The sequence below is a fragment of the Tamandua tetradactyla genome, chromosome 11, assembly GCF_023851605.1.
Source record: "Tamandua tetradactyla isolate mTamTet1 chromosome 11, mTamTet1.pri, whole genome shotgun sequence".
NCBI classification, from domain to species: domain Eukaryota; kingdom Metazoa; phylum Chordata; class Mammalia; order Pilosa; family Myrmecophagidae; genus Tamandua; species Tamandua tetradactyla.
In genome coordinates this window covers 84,879,912-84,898,514 of record NC_135337.1, presented here as the reverse complement: position 1 = coordinate 84,898,514, position 18,603 = coordinate 84,879,912, and the positions used below count along the sequence as shown (strand labels likewise).

Sequence of the window (18,603 nt, the reverse complement as noted above, 5' to 3'; positions counted from 1 at the left end):
CACTACCATACAGTTACATTTTTCATGTAGTAAATCCACAGAAGAAATTCTCTCAAACACTTACCCTTGACTTTCCTTCAGCGTCCATTAAGAGCTCCACGTATGTTACCTCACCAACTACAAATCAGTTTCCAGACGACACATAAACCAAGGGAGAAAAGCCAAGAAAACAATGGGAATTTAGAACAATCATCAGCAACCTTGTATGGAGCCTCTGCCTTATAAAGAAAGCCCAGAAACACTCCATATTCTCTAAACCACCAATCTAGGCATTACAGGTGTGCAGTAAAAATAGGTGAAAACTCATTAATAATATGTCCTTGATTTTCCTCCCACCACAAACAAAGCTATTTCCACGCCAATTTCCCTGTCTGGAATACTCATTCATGACTAGAGGCAATCCAAATCTACAGGAAATTAGTCTGCATGGTTGACTTTTTGGGGGAAGGGAGGAAAACAGTTTTTTTACACATATACTCTTACTGGTGAAAGAAGGTGAAACATCACACAAATTTCAAGGCCATTGAACTGAGCTCAAATGCTAAAGTACAATGTATATATGTCCATATATATGCTCAAAGACACACACACACACAGCCAAGGCCAGCTTCATGGGTGTGCAAACTATTCAATCACAAAGGGCCCCAAGCTCAGTTTAATGCTCTGCTGTTGCCATCTTAAGATTCTTAATAATTCTTTTTAACACAGGCCCTGTATTTTCATTTTACACTGGACCCTGCAAATCACATAGCCGGTCCTCTACACCACACTAGGCTTCACCATTATTAGAAGTAGGATGTTTGATTATACAAACACAAACCCAGAGCAGCACCTGGATTCCCTTCAGTGAGTTACACTAGGCTTTAGACTTGCTGCTTTCTAAATCTCCCCATTAAAGGACACAAAATCAAAATTAGGGCTCAATTTTTATCTATAACAGTTATACAGACTCTCATAATTCTAATCTACCTAAAGGGAAAAAAATTATCTCATAAGTTCAGCAGATTTTCCTCAAGGTTTGGATTGCCAATTCATGACCACCATAACCAGATTTAAGAATCCATCAAAAATACAACCACCAAAATGGCTGCTGAACTTGAAGATGGCAAGCATACAAAACACAGAAAACACAAAGCATTAACCTGGAGAAAAATCTCTGAATAGCTCTCCAAAGTCAAGGAAGGGCTTTTTTCCTCAGGAATATTTTTAAAGGATTATTTTTATGATGTTAAGGCTTTCTCCAAATGAGTTTTTAAGTTTAGCAGAACAAGGGTAAAAAAAAACAGCCCAACACTTAATGGGCCTTGACAGACCTGTTACCACTCCTGTGTTAAACTGATATAAAATTATGAGGTATTTTAAATTAACATGTCAGGGAGGGATTAAAATGAAAGATAAGATTAAAATCATTTTATTTTTAACAAGATTAACAATTTTAAGGGCATATTTATTAGTGTCTTTGCATGGTGCTTGAAGGTAAGAAGGCCAAGTGTTCAAAGTTTTAAGTCTTACCTTCCTTGTCCTCTCCTGAAATGTTACAGAACCAAACTGGCACTTTGCACAAACAGGAAGGAGAGAATTAGTGCAAAGAAACAATGAAAAGAAACAGGAGGGACCAGTAACGTTTAACTTTTTAAGTATGCACTCCTATAGGGCAAACTGAACAATAATCTGACATGATCAAAACTAAGTGACAATTGTACAAATTGGCCTTATTTTACCCTTACAAAAGCCAAGCAATTCCCAACAAGTGGCAGCTATTCCTGAGGTTATGTTAAAAGCCATTTATTTCAACAGCAGCAGCCATTCAAGGACCAACAACCCTTATCTCTACTTTGATGAAAATACCAAGTAATTCAAAATCGTGAAGACCATTCCCAAGCTTATTTCCTACAAGCTGTGAATCAAGCCTAATAATCTTTTAAAAATAAAAATCATACTAACTCAATACAGCTGTAACCATGTTGCCAGACCTCAAATACTGTTGCACTTCAGAAGTTTCTAGCCTGTGCCAATAAAGACACGTTACAAAAAAGCAGTTATTGCAACCTAGAAACCAATCAAGCAATACTGAACTTTTTCTCTGGTCATAACTATTTTAACAAAAAGCCAGGTTTAGAATTTAGCTCTTTTTCCACTTAGTCTAGTGATGGCACATACTCGACTTCAATGCTCTGCACCAAAAATTGCTTAAAATGTCCTTTGTCCCAATAATAAGAGTTGTCAAGTATAAACAAAAAATTACAACATAAAAACTCACTTGCTATCAGTGTGACCCAGAGGCAGCTGGGGGTTAGGCAGTCACCTGTGGCCCCAGCCTGAGCAGTGCTGCCGCTACACACCATCAGTCACATCCCTGACCAATTAATAACATCTCTATCACTGTCCTGACAGACCTCATCAGTCCCCAGACTTAAGTAAAACAGTGTTAGAGGATCTGCAACAGCTGCGAATCCCTACTCCCTTATAGGAAGATGATATGAAGTCTTTAAGAGACCACCTCTTCTGGGTCTACTGAAATTAAAACAAATGCACCTGTTAAGAAAAGTTAGTACAACTACCAACAAAAACTTGAAGGCAAAATTTGCCAAGTATAGAAATGCGGTGCAATGAAATTTAAGAGAGCAAACTCTCCAAAACAGACTACAGTTAAGATTAAGAGGCAGAGTCAACAACTTGGCAGTAATGCTCTCACAGAACCTGAACTCAGTTTTGAATGAAAATTAATACGGTCCCCCTCCCTTCCTGAATAGGGATGGACTCCAAAAAGCAGGCTGCTGAGGTGGATTCTAGTGTTCTTGAAACATCAAAATATCTAAATGAAAAATACTAAGACTTTAAAAATATAATGCCAAATGTTATCGACCTTTATCTTGAAATGCTCAAGAAATCATCTTTAACCAGCATTTAAGGGGAACACTGAAAGTATTGCCTCAGGAATGAAACCCCTCATAAGGCTTATTAGATGAGCAACTTCTCCAAAAGCAGATGTTTCCTTGGAGCAACACTGAATTTAACACTCCTGCACATACTTTTATCACAAGGAGTGTTTGTTTTTTGCATTCTCATTTACTGTTTAAGTCCGAAATGAACCCCCCAAAAAAGACAGAGAAGCACCAAAGAGTACAAAGGCCCAAGCTTCACAGAAGAAAATTCAAACATGGTAAGGCCTATAATTTTAAAGCATGTGGGGGTGAGGGGAACACTCCCCAGCAGGTCACAATGTCAAACATTTTTCACTTACAAAGATGAGCACAGAATAAATGTACATTTTAATTTGGAAAGCTTTTTTCTTTAATACGGTAAAAGATTACTCTACACAGTGAGTATTTATTTGACTTATGGGCAAGTTAGACAATTACTGAGCCAATGGAAGAGCAGAGGAACATTACCTCTACAACTCGACCAAAGGCCACAGAGTAAGCCAGAAGGGGCTCAATCTCAGTATTCACATATATACACTGTAGTGTGTCAGGCTTTTCTAAAATGCAGGCTGAATTTCCAACAAGAAAACATATGAAGTAGACTGCATAAGGACTTTATTTAAATGGAAAATAAAGTATTGCCACATAGATCCACCTGCAGGTTATCTTCAGGAGCCAACTGAAGCTTTTTCTAGGCCAACACCTGCCCTCTGGGCCTTACTTTTCTGTCAGCTGGTATGTGAAACTTAATTAAAACAATGCATTAAATAATAACAGAAGGATTAAGGGGCTTAAAGAAATCTTTGCTTACACAAGTTAAACTGTCTACTGCTAAACTTGAGATTGATTGAGAGTAAACTACATCACTGACCTTCCTTTCTTCCTCAAACTGAGCTCCATGTTTATTCACTGCTGGCACATCTCAGCCCTGCTCTGTTGCAGCTGCCCCACCTCGATGCTGCCCACTTCCTGGTTAGGCCAGGGGACAAGCAGCCAAAGGAGATTTCTTCATACGGATGTAAGAGAGGTTTCATGTACCCAAACTAACATAGCACACTATATAAGTGTAAAAATTCCCGAAATCACATTTTGCTCAAAGAAATTGTATTTCTCACCCCGTCTTTATGGTCAAACCCTTTAAAATGTGTACCCCTTTAGCCGTCAAGTGATACAAATCAGGCAGCTGTGTTAAGTCACTTTCAAACCTGGTTGGCAATCTCCAATTCAGATTTCACAATGGCTCTCAATTTTTCTTTTAATCCAGCAACTATTTGTTCACAGCAGCCATTTGTTCCATCCAACACATCTCTGTTAAAATCTAAGCATATAATGGGATGTTTTTTCTTGTTTATTGTTACTTCTTTTTGTGGAGCAACGAAAATATTTTAAAATTGATCATCGTGATGAATGCACAACTATGTGATAATACTGTGTGCCAGACTATACTTCAGATAGACTGTATGGTATGTGAATATATTGCAATAAAATTGCATTTTTTAAAAACTACATTTAAGTTGCATTAAAAAAAACTAAGCATGTATAGCATGGGCAACAGTTAATAGCATAATTATAATACCTCATCGGTTGTGACAAAGGTACCACACCAACATAAAATGTTAATAGGGAAAACTGGGGGGGGGCGGGGGAGGACATGAGACCTCTCCTTTCTGCATGACCTTTCTGTACACCTACAACTGCTCTAATTAAAAATACGTATTTTTAAAAAATAAAAGAAACTGTTATAAGCAGCTGAATACAAAAAAAATTTATAAGGTGACAACTAAAACTCACTGGGAGTTTTCTGCTCTTTGCCATTTTACAAGTATAGAGAAAGGAGATGCTTCAGTGTGAAACTAGATTTTTGTCTTTCTAATAGGTATTTCCCGGCAAAATGGCAGAGAAAAGTATTTTCTTTAAGGAGAAAAATATTTTTTCCTTTAATTAAAAGAAAAAGACAAGAGTTTAAGTCAATATAAGGGGGGAGCAACTAAGTACAATCAAAATTAGGAATAAAAATCTTTCCTTGGTGTGTGAATATATTGCAATATGCTTTAAAAAAAAAAAATTTTCCTTTGTTTCATCCTGGCAGAAAAGGAAGAGGAAAAGCAGGGAATAGGTGAATACTGTAATAGACTAAGTTCTAAGGGCTGTGAAAACTGTTTAATCCATTTCCCTGACTGATATGACAAAAAAAGGACAAAGAAAACAAAGCTCTCAGTACATTTTCTCAAAATCAACAATGCTGACTTAATGATAACGCCATTAGACAGCGGCCACCAAACAAATTCTATGAATCTATCCAGGGCAAAAGGTGTATGGTTCATGACCAATTCAAAACATATATGACTTATTATTAGTAATAGGATCTCCTAGGATGCTGTTAAATGCTTGGCTATTACAATCACTACACTTTTTAAAATAAAAATTAAACACAGAAAGATGCACTTGATGTCTAAAAGGTGAAGATGGGAACTAGGGAGGTGTACAGGAGACAATCTCAAACATGACTAAACTTTTCTAAGTTGCCACCTTGCAATCTCAAAGCTGGTGAGGACCTTAGTTCTGAGAAGCTGCAGTTAGTGCTGCAATGACAGAAGACTTCATTTTCAGATCTTTAAGTTGAGGATAACTAATTTTTGCTATTATTCTCCTAGTTTCCTGAGTGAGAAGGCAATACACTAAATCATTCTTAAAAGGTAGACCAATAGTGGCTGGATTACAAAAGATGAAATCTCTGTGGTTTGTCCCCTCTAGGGATTATTTTGAGATTAATGCCCTCAAGAGTGTAAGTGCCTCTATCTGCGGTTCTTTCTTGTGCAATAACAAGTCTTCAAAAAATTTAAACTTTTCAAGAGACTGAAAGTATTTCAAATAAGCATTTAAACACTTTTGGGGGGTATATTTTAAAGAATAAAAAAATATATTTAAAAGTTCATAATGAAAAGAATAACATTTCTTAATTAGTCATATAATACATATACAAATTTCTTAAGACTTCATACAGTGAAAATCAGCATTTCTATTAAAAAAAAAAGATTCTCTTTCCTTTATGAATCCCTTTACCCACAATCTAATACTGCTAATAATTTAATTAAACAGCAAAGCAATTGATTTTAACCAGTACAGGGGAGCTCTAAACAAGAACATTTTAAGGTTCATTAAAAAGAACTGATTTACTGCACACCTGTAATTCTAAATTAAACCGCCAAAAATACACTGAAAGGGCTGAGCCAGGGCATTCATAGCAGTATGCCAGGGGAATATGAGAACCAGTTTGGAAGTATCCAAAACACCAGGCTGGCTCCACACTTTAATACAGTGCAATAGTAAATTGTGGTGAACTGCTTCTACATCCAGAAACATCATGGCTGCTGCCACCAGCTTTAAGGCTTCCAAAACTGAATTACTGAATGGTAAAGCAGTAAAAATGTCACCTACTTTATCATGTCCCAAAACTGGTTCACACACTCTTAAAAATGAAAAAATAATTTGGCCTGCAATCTCTTACAAAATTCTAACAATTGCATATTCAAAACCACATTCCTGGTTCTTGGAACTACTATACCTTATTAGCAATAGAAATATCAATTCAGCAGTTCAACCAAATCACAAGAACACAAATTTGGGGGTTATTCCAAAAGCTAATTCGAATGAGACCCAACTGTACTGTACAGAAATTCCAAGCTTGTATTGAAGCAGCAGTCCCAAAAACCAAGAACACTGCATCTGGGATGCCACATGACACGCCCTTCAGACAAAAAGAAGAAACTTCACTCTTGCCCTAAGAGCATTTGCAGGAATGATTTGGCTGATCAAGGCAGGAAAACAAATCTCACACCAAAACGTTTTACCATCCATGTAATCTGGAGAAATACCACATGGGAGCTGCATACATGGCACTTAGACTGCATACACAGGTTCACTTTGCCTAGTGTTTCTTGCATGCCATGGTCAAACTAAGTGATGGGAAAATGATGGCAGTGGGCCATTCATAATTTCAAAACCCAATGCTGGGAGCACGAGTGCGCATACCACAATGGCCTATCCAAGTGGTATCTCTGTCACTGAAATGTTAATCATTTTACAAATTAAGGTCACATTTGTTTCATTATGAATGTTCCAGAAAACAGTGTCTTTCAGTCCTTCAAAAAGATTCCATCAATGGTAATTTGATTCTAGATTTTCCTTGAGGGGGAGACCTCAGGGCATTATACAAACTGTTTTCTAGCAATGGTTTGATCTAAACCAGGGTAGAGCAATCTCTTTAGTCCTGAGTACTACCGACAGGGCCAAGAATCAGAAAAAGACAGACAAAAGTAGAACTGGATGGAGTATGGAGGGAAAGAGGACTGCACATGGTGCACAAAGGGAGGCGGTGGCAAAGGACCTGTCAGGTGCAGCCTCCTCAGACCTCCTGGTGGCACAGAGCCTCAGTTGTTTCCCCTGCCCTAGACAAGAATTTGGACACCTGGGCTGTAACTAATGAGCATCTCAAGGCACAGCATTACAAAGCAAATAACCTTATTTTGAGCTCTTCAATTGCCAATTCCCAGGAAAAAGAGTTTAAATACTAAGTAATATTTTTATAATTTAGAACCTAAGCAGCACCGAATTCCAGCTACCAAATTTTGATCCCAGAAAGACATCCACAATATTTAAACCAACTACCTTCCCACCTAGGGAAAAGAAAAAAACAAAACAAAAAACTCTCCCACCTAATGTGAAGAATTCAAAAAATTTCCTTAGCACAAAAAGGCTCCCCTCAAGCTTAATCAAAGCCCTATTAACTATATTAAGCCAGTAAAATCATTTGTAGGCCAAAAGACCACACAAACCACCCTGTTTGAAACATAGGTACATGACCACAAAAAGGGGGGGAGGGGGCGGCCTTAACTTTCCAGCCTGGACAGAACACATGCTCCACCCAGAATAGCTTCCACTAACAAAAAAAAACCAAGGAATTAGCCACAGAAAAGATGACACACCAACCTTCTTACCCTACTCAACTACCAGTACCATTACCTTTTTCTTTAACCAGATCTTTAAGTGACTGCCATTTCACATCAAAAGGTATGTTTGTAATGAAGGCTCTGTATCTTTTAGTTGGATTGGCATATGGCTCAAAGCGATTGCCTCCTCTTTTTATGTTTTTCTCCTTCCTCTTCTCATTCTGAGTAGGCCGTTCCCCTTCACTGAATTCAAAAGACAAAAAACAAAGAAGGTTCATTGTTAGTACAACCTGAAAGAGAATATTTAACTTACCGGTTTAGAATTTCACACAAAGTGCAGTTTGAGATTAATGAGATTTGGAACAAACCAAAATGCCATACAAGTCAGAAAAATGCATTAGTATGCTCCTTAAAATTCGCATTATCAATTTGGTTTGTTAATTTTTAAATAAATAAATAAATAATTCACACATCAAGATACAATCCCCAAGAAAAGTATACACACTTCTATGGGGCCATACGTTAACAGGGAAGTAAGTGAGGGGCCAAATTCATACCCAAGCTTTAATTCTCTGGCAAATCGGAAAACAGAAGGGAAGACTGGTAAGATTTCAGAGACAGATTACATGAGGTGGCGCAAAATTTTAGTCTCACAAACAAAAGTGTCTTATGTTGCATTAGAGAGAGAGAAAGTAAAGAAAAAGCATTCTCTACACAACTGTAATATTTTGAAGCTAGGAAAACCCAATTCCGAGCAGTCCTGATAGATAAAAGACTTAGCAAACAATCTCACCTTTGGTAAAGAAGGGTGGCTGCCTTTCCGGCATACCCTTTTTTGGTTAATATTCTGCCTTCCTGCCTTTGGGTGATAGACAATCTTTTTTTTTTTTAGAGGGCAGGGTCAGTTTAAGGGCTAGAACCCCAACTCAGGTCTCTCACAAAGCAAAGGGCATTCTACCACTAAACCACCTGAACAATTAATCTTTAAACACTGTAGATACAAATCTCGTTCAAAGTAGGGAAAAAAAAAATTTCAAAAGAAAACAGATCTTCAAACACAGATCTCAACATCAGGCAATTTATAAGTGGAAGCCCAAGTGGTCACACAGAGAAAAGAGGGCAGTATGTGTCCCATCAAGTTAGGGGCCAGGCACTGGATAAATAGAGCTGTTTCCTGAGCTGTGCCCAAATACCCCCTATAACTACGAGCACTGATGAGACCTGAAGGCCAGCAGCCACAGAACACTGGCCCTGTACCCTGCACCTTCTGCATCAAGACCCCTATGCTTTCCACCACTGAGAATCCAGCAACTCCCAAGCCTTTAAGTTCTAGTAGACTTCGTGATTCATGACAAAATTGGAAAAAAAGAAAAAGGAAAAGAAACCCAAGACTACGGTATTGATGAGTTATAAAATCATGCTTATTTAATTAAAGGGGTGACCTTATTCTGGCATGTCTTCTCCCATTTTGGGAGCAAGGGGGTATTCAAACACCAGATGGTAGCTAAAGGATGTGTTTAATTTACTTACTTGGAAAAACTGTAAGTTAGCAACTCTTTCTAGCCCCCAAAGTTACTGCATTTTGTTTTTTAAAACCAGTTCTTCATATCCAAAACACAAAGGTGTCAAGAGCCTAAGCCCAGTATTTCATCCTAATATGAGTTACATTCTACTTGACACAAAACTGAGGAAAGCAAAATCTCTATGATCAAATTATACCAATTTCCAATAGACTTCTCTTCACACACGACTGGCGGATGAGGTAGTTTTAGGGCCATTCCAATCTCCAGATTCCTAAAGCTCTTTACTAGAACTCAGCCTACTCAGTTTCACAACAGACCTTCCTCAGCGTAGATGTATGCCCCAAAACAGATCCCAAAGGGAACCAACAACTGTCACACAGGCTTTATGTCTAGGTATCTCATAAGGAAAGTCTTGCGCCAAAGTCTGCAAAGACTTTGTCCATATTTGTCAGTATCTTGGCAGATGATAATGAGGATAGTGTTAGTAAAAATCCATTAAAACTGTAGATCAATCTATATTTCATGGCCCTCTAAGGGAACATGAATAGAAACTTATTTTAATTAAACTGGTTTCTTTTGAAACTCCAGTTATTTTATGGGTTACATTTAAAGCAGTAACTCAGTCCTGACACAGTAAAGGTTTAGAACCTCTGGGTGTTTTTTAAGACCACTCAGATAACCTATCAGCAGTTACCAAGTGTATTAATAACTAATTATAGCAAAAGTATATTACAAAGTGCCCAATCCATATTCTGAGGTATTTTAAAGCTAAAAATAAAATATCCAATGTAACCACAGAGGCTGGGTACTTTCTTTGAGACTAATCCACATATTATCCCTCCGAATCCCAAAGCAGCTTACTGTGTATTATGACCCAAGGTGAGGGCAGAGCACTACTGTAACCCAATCTTTCTCTGGCTTATCACTTCGTCTCTTGTAATGAAAAGGAAGGAATTAGAACCATCTCTAGTCAATTCCAGCTTAAAAAAAAAAAGTAACCTCTTTGTCAATGTACTGATCACACCAACTCCTGAGAAGACACATGCACAAATGTAAACAATGTCATAGTGTATAACAATGTCTTGAAAAAAATCACTTTTAAAATATCCAATTTATTTTCTCACTTATCTTTAAGATAAAACTAGAGGAATATAGCTCAGAGAAAATTCTATCCATAAGATATGTAGAATGCTTAATTTTGAAAGTCTTTTACACGTACATTTTTACAGCGAGATTGGAATTTGGCAATACTGATTTTAAAAACTGTTTTACCCTACATACCCTGAATTTTTAATATTATAGACATCCAAATGATGGATGCATCTGGATAATCAAGTAACATAAAGTTAAATTTTAAAAGAAGAATCCCAAATTATCAGACCTCACTTTCTAACAGGGAACACCTCTGTGGCTATCTTTACTGAAAACAAAATGAAAGCCGTATTTAAGGTATTTAGAAATTATTTAAAGCAGGATCCATAACAGAAAAAAACTGATAAACTGGACTTCAAAATTAGACCTCTGCTCTTTAAAAGATAATTAAGAGGGAGGACAGGCCACAGTGGCTCAGCAGGCAGAGTTCTCAGTGCCTGGCCATGCAAAAAAAAAAAAAAAAGAAGACAATTAAGAGAATGAAAAGACATGCTGCAGACTGAGAAAATGTTTGCAAAGCCTGTATCTGAAAAAGGACTTATAACCAAAAAACATATAAAGAACTCTCAAAAGACTCTTCATCAAAGATGTATGGATGACATATATTCAGAAGGCATAACTGTCAATTCTAAATTCTGATATTGAGCTGTTTGTAAACATGGTCTTTCCCAAAAACTAAGGGTATTTATGTAACATGACACCCGAGACTCAAAATTAAGAGCTCTGAAGCTATGAAAGTAAGCAGTACCCCACATAGAAACTGTTTAAAAAGTTGAAAAAGTGATCAGACATCAAGTAGAAACATGAATGAAGCTGATCTGAATAGGACCTAAGGTATATCAGAAGACTAGGTAAAGGACGATAGCGTCCATATTTTAAAACTTCAACTTCTGTGTGAGACTAAGGGAAAGATGTTTATTGGATGCAAAATCTGTATTTTGGATAGTACATTTCCTGTTTTAACTTGTAGGGTCAGTTTAGTTGAACACCATAAGTACATGGAATCTTAAATACGACATGAGACCTTGTGTGTTTGTCCGGGTTAGTGTAGGGATGCCCCAATAAATTTCAGAGTGATTTGGGCAGTGAATTTTTTCTATTTGCAAAGTCCCCTTGGGGAAATAGGGAGAGAGGAGGAAATAGTCAACTTTCCCCCATTTGGAGAATTTCTGATATTCTCGAAAGCAATGGGGACAACAAATCAACAGGCCAAGACTTCAATCTTGAGGTTTGCCTCTATTAAACTCATTCCTGCAAAGGATAGGATAAGCCTACTTAAAATTAGGCCTAAGAGAGAACCTCTTTTGTTGTTCAGATGTGGGCTCTTTCTCTAAGCCAACTCGGCAGGTGAACTTACTGCACTCTCTCCTACATGGGACATGACTCCTAAAGGTGTAAATCTCCCTGGCAATGTGTAACAGAAATCCCAGGATAAGCCAGGACCCAGCATCAAAGACTGAGCCTGTGTTCTTGACCAAAAGGGGGAAAAGAGAAATGAGACAAAATAAAGTTTCAGTAGCTGAGAGATCTTGGAGTCTAGAGATTATCCTGGAGGTTATTCTTATGCATTATATACATATCCCTTTTTAGCTTATAGTGTATTGGAGTGGCTAGAGGGAAGTACCTGAAAACTGCTGAGCTATATTCCGCAGTTTAAATTCTTGAAGACAATCGTATAAAGATATAACATTTACAATGTAACTGTGTGATTGTGAAAAACTTGTGTCTGATGCTCCTTATATCCAGGGTATGTACAGATGAACAAAAAATATGGGTTAACTAAATAAATAAATAATAGGGGGAACAAAGGGTAAAATAAATCCGGTAGATGGAAATACTAATGGTCAATGAGAGGGAGATGTTAGATGTATGGTACACATTTTTTTTTTCTTTTTTCTCTTCATTTTTCTGGAGTGATGCAAATGTTCTAAAAAATGATAATGGTGATGAATACACAACTACATGATGCTATCATACACCACTGATTGTGCAACACGTATAGAATGTGTGTGAAAATTTCTCAAAAAAAGGTGTATAAATGACAAATAAGCACAAGCAAAGAAGCTTATCATGAGGGATGTGCAAATAAAATCACAACCACTACACAAACTAGTAAAAATGACTAAAATTAAAGACTGACTATACCAAGTGTCAGCAAGGGTACAGAAGAATTTGTGAGTGTGAAATGGTACAATCACTTTGGAAAACAGTTTGGCAGTTTCTTCTAAAGTTCAACATATACCCACCACCTGACCTACTCCTAGATATTTACCGAAGAGGGAAAAAGCACATACCCCTTCAAAGCCCCATCACCCAATGCTCACAGCAACATTATTTATAATACCCCAAAAATCTATAAACCTAAATGTCCACCAACAACAGGTAAACGAATAAACAAACTGTACTATAGCCATACAAAGAAGTACTACTTGGCAATAAAAAGAAATGAGCTATTTGATAATATGCAATTACATGGATGAATCACACAAAAAATTATGCTGAAAGAAGCCACACAAAAAGGACTGCATACCGTATGATTACATTAATACAAAACGCTAGAAAATACAAACTAATCTGTATGTAGCAAGGGTTCTCAACCTTGGCAACCCTGTCAATTGCAGGATGCTAAGCAGCATCCTTCTACCCACCAGATGCCAGGAGCAGGCAGGCACCCACGTACCTCCATCATGACCAAGAAATGACTCTAAACACAGCCCATGCACTTCCCCAAAAACCAACCAAGCAAAAAAATTCAACAAATGGTGCTGTAATAATGGGATACTAAAATAGAAAAAGAATGAAATGTGATACCACTATACAGTATACCAAAAAAAGACTCCCAGACACTACCCAAATGTCCCCAAAGGGCAAAAATCACCTAGTGTGAATCAATGACCTATACTGGAAAGCTGACCAAGGGTTTCCTTGGGATGGAACAGTGGGTTCAGAAAGAAGTGACAGAAGGATTTCAAAGGGACAAGTGAAATATGGGAATGATGAGTACTGTCATTATTTTGACTGTAGTTATAGTTTCAAATACCAAAACGTTTCAAACGTGTATATTACTGTGTGAATTAAACTTTAATATAGCTGGCTGTTTAAAAACTCTCTTCATGTTTGCTAAGTTTTCAAACCTAACTCAATAACTTGACTTGCAACTCCAAAATATAAGAAATCTGTAATCTCTGAAGCAACTGAAGTCAAAATAGGCAATCCAGCCACATAATCTAAATGTCTTATCAATATTCTTCTTGATAACTGGCTCTCAATTCCCAAATATCAACGAAAACTGGGTCTGGTTCTGGCACTCAATCATGCACCCACGTTCTTAAACAGTTCCAATATAATAAAAACTTTTTTGACATTCTATCAACCTTTTTTATAATACACTGAAAAAGACATGCCTAAAATATATGTGTTACTTATGAGCCACTAAAATGAGTCACTACATTTAATATGGCTTTGGAATTATGCTTCATGGTCTAAGCTCTTTGAAAATTGGTAATTTATCATGTCACTGCTCCACCATATTAGAATTATACTACATTTAAAGACCTCAACTAACAAAAAAGATTGAGAGTGCCTACTGAACAGAAGGGCTGCAGTATTCACTGTGTAAAACAGGGATCCCCTACCCTCTTCATTTTCCATTAACATGCAGAAGACCCTCATTGCTTTCAAGTTTCTCAATAAAGAGTGTTGCTTGAAATGGCACCCCACTACTCTGAAGCTCTGATCACATCTGCTGAGAGACAAGTGGCCCCTCTTCTCCACGGGTTCTTCCTTGAGAACCATCCCTTACATAACGTGATTCTTTACAGAAATCCTTTAAATCCCGAACTCCTCCAAGATATTTAAGATGTGGAGAGCACTATTTATAGTGCTCCTCTAACTCCAGGCTTGCCACTGATCTACCCTAGTGCCTCTCCCTCTCTGGTTCTTTACCAGTAAAACCAGGATAACGTGTATTCCCAGCAGCTCCCAGAGTTGCTGTGAGAATTAACAAAGAAGAGAATAAGCAAAAGGCAGCTTGGCAACTTTAAAGTTCAAAATATATAAGGGAGCAGTACTGCAGGTGACTAACAGCTAAAACTTTAGGGTCACACATCTGGATTGGAACCACACATCACCATCTCTCCATTAGAGCTTAGCTTCTGCATCTGTAAATGGCGGCAACTTATCTACACTGAAAGGCTTAAAGCAACAGATTCTTGGCACACACAGCAACTGTGAAAATGATCTATTTTGGTACCAATAATTTTCTTGAGGGAGGCAAGGAGAGGGAGGGACTGATTCACTTCTGTCTTCCTAACGTTGCATCTACTGATGAAGTTTTAAAACAAGCCACCCAGGCCATGGCTGAGGAAATCTAAGGCAACGGTGCTCAATTGCAGTCTACAACTTTTAACTCCATGATTTCAAAACATGGTAATGGGAGAGCCCATCTGACAATCCTCGCACCCCACCCCCCAAAAAAACAACCAAGCAACCTAACTTTTGCAGATCTGTATCTCTTTCCCTAGCCATGAATAAAATCAAAGAGCAAAGTAAAAACTGGCAGCAAGCCTCAAATGATCAAAACTCCACTATTCTAATCCCTGAGCTCACAATCTAACACGCCCCCAAAATCCTTTTTATCAAGTATACAACCACCTTTAAAGGTACAGCAAACACTCAAATCACACAAAGCAGAAAGATATGTTTCTAAAAGCTTGTAAATGACTGTTTAGTGAGTGGTTACCAGGGTAGCACTGTGGAAGCAGTGAGAGAAAGAAATGGCTTTGGGTCAAATTCCTGAGCTTTCTCAACTACTGTGGGGGGAAAAAAAGTGTCCTCAACTATAAAAGAGTTAACACTAACATCACCTCCCCAGGGATCTTTCTGTACAACCACGAATTTCAACTTTTAAAATACTCAATCCATATGAAAACCTTGTGTCTGATGCTCCTTTTATCTATGGTATGGACAGACGAGTAAAACATAGGAATTAAAAATAAATGGGAACAAATGTTAAAATAAATGTAGAAGACTGAAATGCAAGTGATCAATGAAAGGGAGTGATAAGGGGTGTAGCTAAAAATAGGGAAACAAAGGCTAAAATACATTGGGTAGATGGAAATACTAGTAATCAATGAGGGAAGTATGTATGAGTTTTTTTCCTTTTTTCTTTTTCTGAATTGATGCAAATGTTCTAAGAAATGATCATGGTGATGAATATACAACTATGTGATGATATTGTGAGTTACTGATATATCAAGAATGGAATGATCATAAGGTAAGAATGTTCATTTTTGTATGTTGTTATGTTTAAAAAAATTTAATTTTAAAAAACCTATTTAAAAAAAAATTAAATGTGTGAAACCAAAAAACAAACAAAAACAAAAAAAAACCCAATCCATCTCAGCCACAAAGTTAATCTGGAAAGGAAGTAAGTCAATAATTTTAAATATATATGGTAAAAATATATATGATAATCTTTACAAAAATCAAACCTATAAATTCCTCTAAAAAAAGTTATTTTTTTCCCTGACTAAATATATTCTGACTTTGAATCTTGACTGGAACAGATGTCTCATCAGAGTAAAACACCACCTCCTTCCACATCCAGGAGGAAAAAACTGCAGAACAAGCTCACACCAAGGGTTCATGGCGGCCACAGAGAAGATCAGAACCAAGTTTCTACTTTCTCACTCACTTCCCATCCCTCACAGTTTTCAAGATAAAAATTCAAAGTTCTTAGCCATCCCCATCTCCTCTTTAGCTAGGATCGGGGAAACGCTCCTCTGTGCTCCTTCTCATGGCACCCCACTTGTTTTTATCACAGCATACACACCTTACTAAAAATGTGTTCCTCAGACTTGTTTCCTCTGCGCATCTTACTTTTTAGGAGCTTTACACTTCAAGAGCTTCACAATGCAAAAAAGTTCGGCCATCCTCTAGAGATGGACTTCTAAAGAGCTTTGCTTCATGAGCTACATAATGCAAAAAAAGTTTTCCACTGGTCTTACAAAAAACATCTAAGCGTTGCTAGCTTCAAACATCCTTCTTTTAAGCCAATCCTAGATTTAGCTCTACTTTAAGGCTCTAAAAGTCCACACATTATGTTTGTCAAATTTATAGGTCACAAAATACTATTTACTTGAAAATAGCGGGAAATGGAAATTTTTAAAAATGTACCCCGGATGATAAACCTGTAACTCAATCTTTGACTGGGCATAGTTCTAAACTGCACTCCATTATGAACTGCTGATAACTGCTTTAAGAGAAAAAGCAAAACAGGACATAAATGTATATTAAAGTCCTTCAAATAGGCCCTCAAAAGTTGAAATGAGCATCCGTTTCCCACGATGTCGAAAGTAAAGGTATTGGGAATAATTAAAGGACAATTCTTTCTTGATATCTGAGGCCAGTAACCACGGTGGTGGTCCAAAACAAATTTCACTTTTAGAAACATCTCGTTTCTCCCTACCTAAGGAGAGAAAGGCCCTGGAACTTTTCCCCATCTAACAACATGACTGGCATTTACTGAGCGCTCATTAACATAAGCACTTTACATTCGCTCTCTTAATTCCCAGAAATCAATCATCGAAAACCCAATTTCTACGTTAATCATACTGCAAATCTGGGGGAAATCAAATGTGCGCCCACAGTTCTCCTTCCCTCACCCCAAGACCACTGGTTGGGGCCGAAACATATTTGATATTTGGCTTCTCTCTTTCAAACGAACATAATCTGAAATCAGTGGGTTGGTGCGGGGGGGAGTCCGGGGAAACTTAAAAATCCAGGGAGACAGGAGACCGAGCCCCGATCTGGACTCGAAAAAGGTTACGGGTTCTGAATTATAAGTTCCCCCTCAATGACGAAAAATCTCTCTGCTATACGGAAGAGGACTTTTCCTCCCTTACTTTTTGTTTCTAAGAACGAACGCTAAGCAGCCAGTCCGATCACTTCACAAATACCTACTGCGCACCTGGGGAGGGCGAGCGGGAAGCAACCAGCGCCTAGCGCCTGGGCCACAGCGTGGGACGAGGGGCGGTTCCGAGCGAGGCACTTCCCGCGGGGCTGGGGGGGGGGGGGGGGGGCGAGCCCAAGGAGAAGCAGCGGAGCGCGGGGGGGCGCCCCGACCCGGCCTCGAGGCCCTGCCGGACACCATCCCCCTTCCCCGCCACCGTTCACTGGGTCTGACGGCAAGCGGGGGTCTGGGCCCTCGCGTGCACTCGCTCCCCTCCCCCCACCTTACGGATCAGGAAACTGAGACCCCGGGTGGGTGGATGGCTGAATGGCTAAACCACGCGCCCAAGGTCATCTGACCTGCGAGCAGCCGAGCCGAGCCGACCTCGGACCCTGGGCTCTCCGGCTCCGGAGCCCGCGCCATCATTGCCGCGAGCCAAGGTTCGGCCTGAGGCCTCAGCATCGTGGTCGGACCCCGCCAGCAAGGGCTGGAGGCGGGGAGGCCGAGGTCTGGGAGCAAGGGACTACCCTGGAGGGGCTCCTGGAGTCGCCTCCGCTCTCAGTAGGCCTCACGGGGAAGGGCCGGGCCGAAACCGAGGCCGCGCCGGTGGGGAGGCCGCCAACAGACCTAACGGAGCCGCCGGCGCGAGGCCGCGGGCCGCCACGATGGGACCCAACCCGGTGCAGAAAACAGTGAAATACTCACCCCTTAGGGCCCGGAGCCCCATTGCCGCTCGGCACGCCAGGCGCGCCGCTCTCTTCCTCCATTTTGGGTTCTGTCGCCGCCACCTCGGCCGCCGCTTCGACCCCTGCCGCCATTTTCTCCGCGTCTGGGCTTTGTGTGAGGGAGCGGGCTGAGCAACGCTGCGCCTGCGCGCTCACGTGACCCGGAGCGACCAGTAACGCCTGCGCGCACCGCCGCAGGCTCCCGCCTGCTCCCCCTCCCCCCTGGAGCCACGCCCCCTGCCTCGCGCAGGCGCGTACCGGCAGGTGCTATTCATTCATTCCCGCAATAAACTTGGAGTAGACACTTTAGGGCTACCCGACCCGGCCTCAAAATCTAGTAGGGGAGACATCGCCCCCTCCCCCCACCCGGACCTTGTC

At 39.5% G+C, this 18,603-nt stretch overlaps 1 protein-coding gene across 2 annotated transcripts in view; it reads right to left on the bottom strand.

Annotated features, from left to right (window-relative positions):
- HNRNPM (heterogeneous nuclear ribonucleoprotein M) overlaps positions 1-18,370 on the bottom strand; it is a 39,874-nt gene extending 21,504 nt beyond the window's left edge. Inside the window, exons 1-3 of one of the 2 annotated variants that reach the window (XM_077121561.1) lie at positions 18,206-18,370; positions 7,947-8,116; positions 65-117 (exon numbers count right to left, since the gene is read on the bottom strand). In XM_077121561.1, coding sequence (XP_076977676.1) covers positions 65-117; positions 7,947-8,116; positions 18,206-18,318 — 336 coding nt within the window. In that variant the 5' untranslated portion in view covers positions 18,319-18,370. The remainder of the gene's footprint in view (positions 1-64; positions 118-7,946; positions 8,117-18,205) is intronic. The other variant, XM_077121560.1, reaches the window with a different exon arrangement.
- Positions 18,371-18,603: the final 233 nt, after the last annotated feature.